The sequence below is a fragment of the Argopecten irradians genome, chromosome 7 (genome assembly GCF_041381155.1).
Source record: "Argopecten irradians isolate NY chromosome 7, Ai_NY, whole genome shotgun sequence".
Lineage (NCBI taxonomy): Eukaryota > Metazoa > Mollusca > Bivalvia > Pectinida > Pectinidae > Argopecten > Argopecten irradians.
The window spans coordinates 10,018,388-10,028,701 of record NC_091140.1 but is presented as its reverse complement, the minus strand read 5'-3'; the positions used below and the strand labels follow the sequence as shown (position 1 = coordinate 10,028,701).

General features: G+C 32.6%; 1 protein-coding gene across 4 annotated transcripts in view; it reads right to left on the bottom strand.

The window, feature by feature from the left end:
- Nucleotides 1-161: 161 nt before the first annotated feature.
- LOC138327508 (phosphatidylinositol 3,4,5-trisphosphate 3-phosphatase TPTE2-like) overlaps nucleotides 162-10,314 on the bottom strand; it is a 39,166-nt gene continuing 29,013 nt past the window's right edge. For all 4 annotated transcript variants that reach the window (XM_069273658.1, XM_069273657.1, XM_069273659.1 and 1 more), the window contains exons 9-15: nucleotides 10,095-10,245; nucleotides 8,981-9,061; nucleotides 6,924-7,029; nucleotides 6,474-6,571; nucleotides 5,617-5,712; nucleotides 5,229-5,302; nucleotides 162-4,151 (exon numbers count right to left, since the gene is read on the bottom strand). In XM_069273658.1, the coding sequence (XP_069129759.1) occupies nucleotides 4,040-4,151; nucleotides 5,229-5,302; nucleotides 5,617-5,712; nucleotides 6,474-6,571; nucleotides 6,924-7,029; nucleotides 8,981-9,061; nucleotides 10,095-10,245 (718 nt within the window). In that variant the 3' untranslated portion in view covers nucleotides 162-4,039. The remainder of the gene's footprint in view (nucleotides 4,152-5,228; nucleotides 5,303-5,616; nucleotides 5,713-6,473; nucleotides 6,572-6,923; nucleotides 7,030-8,980; nucleotides 9,062-10,094; nucleotides 10,246-10,314) is intronic.

Sequence of the window (10,314 nt, the reverse complement as noted above, 5' to 3'; positions counted from 1 at the left end):
TTCAGGATTATGTAGCTTGGTAGAGTGATATCCAGTTGAACCTTGTTATATAACTGAAACTCAGCAATGCCCTTCTTGACTGATTTTGACACCTTAACAGTCGACCTGGAAATTACTGCCATCAAAATAATTAAAATACATAATCATACAAAAACAAATGATCACATGTAATGATCTTTATTTTATAAGTGAAAATATAAACATATAATATGGTAGTCATTGGAATGTAAAATAACAACCTTACATATTGTTAAAGTTTGACAATATGTCAAAACATGAGTATATTGTGAATATGATTTGGGAGTATGCTGATTTATATTATCACATTAAAAGCTCCATTATATATACAAAAATGTAACTTCATTCAATGAATGGTCCTATGAAGCAGTTCAGAAAAATCACTAATATTAAATTAAATATAATCATGTGTCTAAAATGAAAACATCTGCACTAAACATTTTACTTAATGGTTGGACCTATTATCACACGATCTCTATATAGCTAGCTAGTTACGTTTTTTCCCTATTTCTGTAATAAAAAAGCCATGCAAAAGAAATGACCTGCAGCATTTACATAGCAACCAAACCGATAAAAACAAAGAACTCCTCTCTTTACATACTGAAGTGAGATAATATACAGCTGTATAAAAAAATTTTAAGCAGAAGCTTGCATTTGATAATTATTTTCAATCTGTGCTATGTTTGTACCGAGTGCTGTAACTGCCGTTTCAATAAGTCGTACTAATTATGAATAACTCATTAATTAGGATTAAAACTCCCTCAGGGCATGAAAGAGAACCTACAGCCAAAACTGAAGTTAAAGGTCTTTGATTCCTAATGAATTTAAGATGCAATACACTAATCAGTACAGAGTATTGTTTAATTGTTTAATTTATAACCTTAAGTCAGTTCTCTTTACATTGATCATCAGTACAGAGTATTGTTTAATTGTTTAATTTATAACCTTAAGTCAGTTCTCTTTACATTGATCATCAGTACAGAGTATTGTTTAATTGTTTAATTTATAACCTTAAGTCAGTTCTCTTTACATTGAAGTTGAGCTAGGAGTTAAACGGCAAGTAGCGAGGCAAAACAAAAACAAACAAAAAAAATCAAGTTCCGTCAGTGCTTTTATATAGTACTGTTATTGTTATAATATTTTCTGTCTAATTTTTCAGTGACAACAATCATTGCACAATTGGCCATTAAAGATGCTCCACTGCTGACAAATGGTATTTTTTCACTATCAAGAACAGGAGAAGACGATTTTGTATTTTTCTTCAGTTACAAAAGTTACTTAATTTACACCATTACCACCATTGAAAAATTTGAGCTTCTAATTTTACTTCAAGTTAAAAATATGAAAAATAGTTAATTGCATCTCGAAAAAATTCCGTGGCACTATATCCTATATGGAATGAAGTACTAATTGCGCATGCACCACATGCAAAATAAATTACTTTATATTTTTTTTTTATGTTAATTAGACATAAATATACACGATAATACACCAATTATTGTTCAAATAATGAATATCATTTATGCTCTGTCTGCGGTAGAGCATCTTTAATATAATAGAACTTTTTTTTAAAAACATTTAACTTGACCATTTCACGATGATATAATGAATTATCATGTAACAGATATTAAATAACATTTATAATATAATTTCAAAACTGAAAATCATCAGAATATATATACTGACCAAACTTTGCTTTCATGGAGCATTGAAAAAAATAAAAGTTTATAATAATCAAACACTTTGTTCAAAGAACTATAAATTGCACTAATATATTAGCTACATTATTATGAGCTGATGAATAAAATTTTCCTCTTACTGATTCTAATAAAACAAGATATCAACAAAAAACTGCAAGCACCATATATGTGTACAAGTAGCCCATACATGTTAATGTAAAGCATATACTAATTTTGTAGTAAAAATCCGTTAACAGTATATTTAATTACACTTGAATATCACAACTGCTTTTTTGTAAAGAAGCATTGCACATTCCATTTAGCAGCATTGAATTTGATAACTGATCAAATATCATAATTTTAAGTAATATTTAAAGCAGCTAATTACAAAACTGTAAGAATCATAAGAAATCAGAATGTGTGTGTACTGGCTAAATTACGTTGTTCCTTCCAATCATATCAAATTTGACAGAAAATCAATTTAATAACACTGAAATTCAACACCTTGCAAGTGACATAAAAGTAGAATACATGATTATTGATTTTTATTATCAACAAAATAAAATTCTTTGTTACATGTATAAAATTGACTAGAATTTTTCAATTGCAAATTATTGCTTGTTTCATACTTATTATTTATAATGTTAAGGATTATACTTATCAGGAAAAAACTCAAATAACACCAACAGTTTAACAGAATTAGTCAAATAGTCAAACTATATACCGTGTACCAAATACACAATCATAACACTAAGTTATACAAATTTCTACATAATTTTGGAACTTAAACTTCTGTGGCTGTCAACACAACTAGAAGTTGTGATTAGCATTGTTTGTAAGCAATATCTGAAAGTAAACTGAAAGTAAAAGCATTTCATAAACTTAATTTGATTACTAACAAATTTTTTATACATAAATGGGTAGATGTGAAGATCAAATGTTACAAATACTATTGTGGCACTCCAAGTGACTAGAGAAAATGATTCAATCATTTTCAGCTAAAACTATAAATATGTATTGTTAAACAGAACCTCACTAACAATTGTTGGTAAACTAATATTGTGTATAAACACATAAATTGTACACATAACAACTTGTACATATCTAAACCTCTGATACAAAATGAAGTTTAATAGTTGTCAACTACAGTAACAAATTCAACTTTCAAAGGAATGTAGAGTATATAAAAACAGGATCACAAAACTGGTTCGTGTATGAAAATATAAATATAATTTTTGCAATGCAAAAGTACTTGTGGGTTGTTATTGCCAGCAATAACAAGATTGTCTCCCCTTTATGTATAGAAATATACAATATTGAATTTTGCGTACATGCTAATTAACAACTTGTGTCACAACATCTTGATGATGGAATGGTTAAAGTAAAAAATCTCATTACTGATTCAGTCAAATATTATTTCATTAGGCATTAGTTTTCTGTTTGTAGTTGAGTCTACACCATATTTAATTTACTTTTTAAATGCACGTACAACATGATTATCACAATCCTTCTCCATTATCCTCTCCTTACCCAGTGATGTATAAGATATTGAAAGGATAACTACATGAATAACAAGATGAGCATTACCCATTTTCCAAAGCATTAGGTACAGAGATATGATTCAAAGTAGAATGTACAGACAAAATGTTTCCTCAAAACTAAATGAAAATCAGCAGACAATTATTCTCTTTCAGTCAAAAATCAACCTTTTCAAAAATGATTTCACTAAGAAAACCTTGTGGATATCATCATACACTATCATTATGATCTGATTCCCTGTGAGAAATCATCTACAGTCAGAAAACTCGTTTCTTCTTGTACTCTTCCTCTGATACTCTTAATTCACTATCACATCTCTGGTTTTAGTAACCAGTATGTTTCACTGTATCAGTACTAATGTGAAAGAAATCTGCTAGCAATTTTCAAAGTAATGCATATCGTATGTCTCACTTTGTGTCACTTAATAATAGCCAGAATATTTTCTCCTTGAAAACTTGTTGAGAAATAAGTAACTAGTAAATACAATTGCCATATAGATCTTATAATCCAAAATTCAATAATCCTCTTCCAATCAAACACTGTCCCAGAATTAGAAAACTTACCATGGTTCACAAATAAACCTCTTACTCCTGATCAGAAAGCATTAATAAGTTGAACCTCCCCCTTTCTTCTCAATTCAGGATTCACTGCAAAGCAAAAACTGACAACATGGAAAAAAAACTCTCTCTCATGATTGATCCAAAAGTAACAGCTGCAATTTAATTAAAGTAATACCTTCCCATTCAGAATACATACAAAACCCTTAACTTAAACATTTTTCGGTCAGTATTATACTCCACAGCTCAATCGTCGTCAGCATCTTCAAATTTGAGTTCCACAGCAAAGTTTTCTCTGTAAACTTCTTTCGCTTTCTTCTTGTGTGGATTATCTATTTCATCTCTTGTCAAGCGGAGCCTGCAAAAGACATTATCAATAGAAAATAATACAATAATCTGTAATTCTTTCCCCTTCTGAGAGTTTCCCTAGGGAAAGAATTGGCTTCCTGATTCCCCCACCCCCTCCCTAGTATTTTTTTCTTCCGAGGTGAATTGGCTAGCTAATTCTTCCATCTCCCCTCAATTTTTTTCGAGGGGGGAAGAGGACTATTGAATAGCTGATTATTTCCCCTGTCTGGATTATTTTTAATTGGGGGAAACTAATGACTGGCTGATTCTCCCCCAGTCTATTTATTTCTTGGGGGAAATTATTGGCTAACTGATTCTTCCGCCAAGTCTTCTTATTTCAAGGGGAAACTATTGGCTAGCTGATTCTTCCGCCAAGTCTTTTTATTTCAAGCGGAAACTATTGGCAAGCTGATTCTCCCCCCAGTCTATTTATTTCTAGGGGAAACTATTGGCTAGCTGATTCTTCCTCCTAGTCTTTTTATTTCAAGGGGAAACTATTGGCTAGCTGATTCTTCCGCCTAGTCTTTTGTTTTGATTTCAAGGGGAAACAATTGGCTAGCTGATTCTCCCCTGTCCTCTCAATTATCATATTGGCTAGCTGATCATTCCCAAACCTATTTTTAGGGGGGGGGGGTGGAAATCAGGTAGCCAATGTTTTCCCTTGTGGAAAATAAAGTACTAGCTAACGGTATTCTCTACCCAGGGAAATTTTCAGCTAGCCGATCCTTTCCCTGGTGAAATGTTTAGCAGGGTGGAGGGGGTGGGGGCAGGGGAAGAATTGGTTGCACCAGTATTTACTAATTGACCTAATTCCAGAGTGATTTTGGCACCCACTACTTAATAATCTATCTGAGGGAAATGAAATATGAATTATTTGTTTCTGCTTTTGAATGAGATCCCTTCTTGATTTCTCATATTAAGTAGTAACAAACTCAAAATTCAAGATAATCACCTGTTGGCCATCTTGTTTTAAAATAAATCCCGAAATGAAAAGTGCAAAACGAAGGACCAAGGGATGGGAGTCTTGTTTCTTTATCAAGGAAAAGAGTTCTGGGTCTAGTAGTATTTTAAAATGGCTTATACTTACTGATTATCTTCAATGAAAGAGGTGTGGAACCAGAGGAAAAAGGCACAATTGTCATAAATCTTTGGAATGTTTTTCTGAAACAAATATGATGAGTCTGGTAATAAAAGTAGTAACTCATTTACTAGACAGTTATCCGTGAAAATAACAATGTATAATAAGATATGTATACCTATCTAATTTGTGAAATGTCGGTATCATCATTATGTTTTTGTATCGACAATTTGACAATAAAATTAATCAGTCATCAGACTGGCATATAAGACAGCTATAAAATTAAAGTACTTAAATAAATTAACTGAATACAAAAGAAGTTCACTTATTCATCTGATTTTCATGCAAATCACTTATAACGACAGATTAATTGCCTACAGTAGCGTTTAGTACTCACTGCAGAAGAAAAGAACCGAAGTTTGACATCAGCAAATAAGGTAGGAGAATTCTGTAGGTTCACCACAATACTATCACTGTCCGTGTACTTCATCATCTGTAAATAGAATAGATCTTTGATATTTTGAGGTATTTTAATGATATTGACAAAAGTGTGTGGTATTAGCACAGGATCAGTCCTACCAATCTACCATTACTAATTGACCTTTAATATCAGACGTTACAACAAACCACCCAATCAGTCTACCAGTCTCAACTTCTATCACTGTAAGGCCAAACAAAAGAGAAACAAGGCTGCACCTCATGAAGATCTTCTTAATACTGGTAAGTTACGTTTAAAATTACGGTACTTGATTATGAAATTATTATATGATTAATCATTAATTCAAAATGAATGCAGTTGAAAATTGCAATTGTGAGCTTGTACAACTTTTAAGATTTTATTAAGTTTGAACAAATTATTTCAAAATGAATAAATTCTAAATTAGTACATTGTCAAGCATTTTGTTGGTTACAACTAAAATATCAACATAATATTCACACTGGAGAGGCTTGGTATCAAACAATTGCATGTGAACCTCATAAATCTGAACTCATTTTGATCAGTTTGAATTATTTCCTTAATAACAATAAAAACTTCCATGATGTTCAAGCTAAGTCACTTAAATATTAATACACAGATAAACTTAATGTTGCCCATGAGTCCACACAACTTGAAGATTCCTGACACTATCATTGGTTCAGATGTTGAAGAACAATATTTTGCTGACTAAACTATTATTGATAGTTTAGATGAGCAAAAAAAATATAGGTGTAAAATATGAACATTTAATCTATTGATGATATTGTCTGTCTTACCTGACAGTTAATGTTGTCACCAAATCGGCATTCATATATGAGGAGTCCGTCAACTCGAATCTCCATAGAAAAGTCAGATCCATCTCCATTTCCTACACCTGTAATCACAGTTACAAAACAAGATTCACCCACTGTGATATGTGAATTGTGGAATGTTGGCAATCATATTGAATCATCACATAGAAATAGCTCTATAAGACTGAAATTTTAGTAACATAAAACTCCGCCTCCATATGACACCGGGCCAGGAATGAGAGGGGCGAGGATAGAGAACAGGAGGACACTTCATGGCGTAGACATAAAAGTCAAGAAAATGAAGAAATATGATTTAAGTATTAGTTTCCAACAATCTGATTAAAATACAGATCCCCATTATACACTACGTAGTGTATAATGGGGATCTGTATTTTAATCAGATTGAGTTTCCAATTGCCATATAGCATATCTTACCTGTAAGACCTTCAATTTTCACAGACGTCATTTTCTTCTCTTTCCGTGGAGGTAGTTGGCCTTTCAGATCTTTCTTCACTTTTTCATAATATCCCACATACCTACTCTGAAAAACAATTAATAGAAACATTTATTTTATGATTCTTGATGTCCATTTTATATGCAGTAAAACCCTTTTAACTCGAACCCCGATTCCTCGAATACCTCCTATTCGTCGAACTGGTCGTACGGTCCCGACCATGTCCCTATATAATCTATGTAACAAAACCCTGGATAGCTCGAACAGCTATTCGTCGAATACCCCTTATTCCTTGAACAGAAATATATCCCCATGCATTCGTCGAACAGGTGCTCGGCCCTTGATAATTTTTTACCTGTGTCATATTTGACTGCACCGTCCGTCATGGATAATAGCTCACGACCTTTGTTTATACAGGTATCGTATCAAGCCAAGTAATTAAGGGATTAACGGTGTCACTATTACCTACATACACGATATTTGAATATTTCAGAAAAGGCTAATAATCTTCGCTTAAATACGAAAATACGGAAGATGTTGATTCGTGTTAATAGAAAGTATGCATTGTGAAGTGACAAAAGAGTCGGAAAAAATCGTTGACGTCTGACTTCCTGTATAAGTTCAATATCATTTTTAATTTCTGTGAGGTTTTTTTTTTCAAAAAATATAAACGATACCAATATTTGATAGTGCTAAGTACAAATCACATTGACCCATATTCGTTTTTACAAGTGTGTTCCGTATCTTTTCCCGTGTGTTCCGTATCTTTTCCCGCATATTGTATTTTCGTAACTTTCCTCCTGAACACGTGTAACCTAACGCTTTTTTAAGAAAGGTATTGTTGTTTGTTAGTAACTATGCTGGGTAATAACTTTATAGTGTGTATTTATATTGTAAATGTGTTAAATGATTTTTGATAATTAAATCATCAAAACTGTACACATTGTCTGTTTTAACCAATATGGTAATTTTTTGTACAACGTTTGACGATCGTTTACATTTGATTTACTTTGTCGTCAGTATTTTCAAAACCTCATTTTATGTAATACATATTTTTTCAACTTGATATTGCTATCAAAAAACACTTTCATAAAAAAATCAAAAATGCTGAAATTAATGTAATTAAAATGTCATTGCAATGCATTGCTTGTCATAGGGAGACCAGACATTTTGACTGTCAATGATCGATCATGACCAAACTCGGATGAGTCGAATACCCTGTATTTCTCGGATTATTGATCTGGTCCCCTGCTGTTCGAGTTATAGGGGTTTTACTGTAGTAGAATTCTTCATTTTCACAAAAGGCTTATCAGTCATATCATTTAGTAAAGATTTAATGCTATCTCATTACTGTTAAAGTGAAAATTCGGGCATTGAAACCAATCTAAATGTGTTTGTCGGCCTTCCAAAAGTCTTAATATATCAAAACAACGGTCAAGTTCTGCTTACGTTGTACAGTTTTGATTTTTGAAATTGTGGAAAAGCCCCATGTAAATTTAGCTCAGTTCTAAAAATAAATTCTGAAAATATGAACATGTCATTTGTGGGAATGTCAACACAGACATAGCTAGCCAGGAGGACATTTTAGGATTCCTATAATATAAATAAATTTCTTCGCATGCAGAGCGATTTTGGTAGTAAGATTTATTTTTCTATTTCTTATACTGGATATATTACAACACCATTTTACCGACTTTATCCTCCCTTTGTGCGACTATTCACTTTAACCAACAATTTTTGTGTGCATTTAAAGATATCAAGAAATATGTTTCAAATACATAAGCCAAAAAAGTTATGATAAAATCAAATTGTTGTATGTGAGACGTGAACTTAATTAACAGTAAAGTTTGTGGGTTACTGTTGCTGTCACAATTTCATTCATTATTTTAAAGCATGAATTTTAGGAATCTATAATTTTCTGTCCACACAGTGATGAAATATTTGTATTTTTCTTCCTACAGTTTTTTGTATTCACTAATAAATGATGAGGGATTCTATTCTTTACTCAGGAGATATAAGTTCTATTGCCTAGCGATACCTGGCTTGGAGTCTCGACACCCTGGAACGTTTTGCCAACTGTCAAGTCTGTTCTTCTGTCCCCAAAGTAGTCAAGACTTTCCTGTGAAATATAAAATTCAAAGATGATAATCTCAATTTACAATAATTATATATTCAGTCTTCATTCAGTTACTTCTTTGTAAAGCTACATACCAGGATAAGGCCTTCTTACCATTTCACTTTTGATCTATTGAAGGCTAGGTAGAAGTATGGAAATATAATTCCATATGTCAGATAAGAACTGAGAACAATTATATTTTGGACATCAAAAGTTGATAAGGCACTGGAATATATGTTAGAATGAACAGAACCTTCTATTGGTCTGAGAGTAGCAAATACTGACAAGTTGATATAACGGTAGATATCATAACCAGAATGAAAGATTTTTGCCGTTCAGCACGTTGCTTGCATTGCCAGAATTTTGTTTAAACACAAGCATGTGCTGTCAAAGTGTGCAATTAAAAAACTGAAACCTGTATTCACATCAGTTCTTTATTACTTTGAACCACATTATTAATTTGACACCATTATATTATTATTAATTTGACAGCATAAACTTGTTATGTTCAGTATCACTGAAAATAGCAATAACTATTACAAATTAATGTTCCAAATCCTGTATACTGCGACCTAGCTGATAGGATATCAGAAGATAGGATAAACTCATGTAACATTATAACCCCCACTGTCCAATTTCATCAATGGGTGTGACAATTTTTTTCATCATGATTTTTGACCAATAGATTCTTACATGGGTGTGTCATGTGGACAGGGATATTTCAACCTGATTGGAAGATTTTGTCTAGTCAACACAAGCTTGCAGAGTGCTGGCATTCAAAATCTCTCACTTGACAAACCCATGTTTGATTATTTTCACTCCCATATCTTAACAACAGATAATGAAATTACAATCGTTCAGAAACATATTCATTATGCCATAATCACAGAAGAGTGTTGTCATGTATCAAAATTGCTTATGTTGTCAACAATGGGCTCTGCATGAGCTGTCTTTTTCCTCACCTGGGAAAAGACAGTTACCTCTAGCAACAGGGGATAACACTATCAACTATGGCAGATATTGCTGTCTACTTTACCTCTGCATCCTCAAACAGACCACAGTCGATGAGCCAGGTACAGATCATCGTACCGGTCCTTCCCTTTCCTCCCTTACAGTGGATAGCAATCACGTTCTGTGGATCGGCACTCATAAACTCACGGGCATTGGCGCAGAAATCTACCATCTCACTGTCAATGTTAAAACATCATATATAGAAGTTTGCAGAACACAGTAACATTTCATAGGAAATTATTACA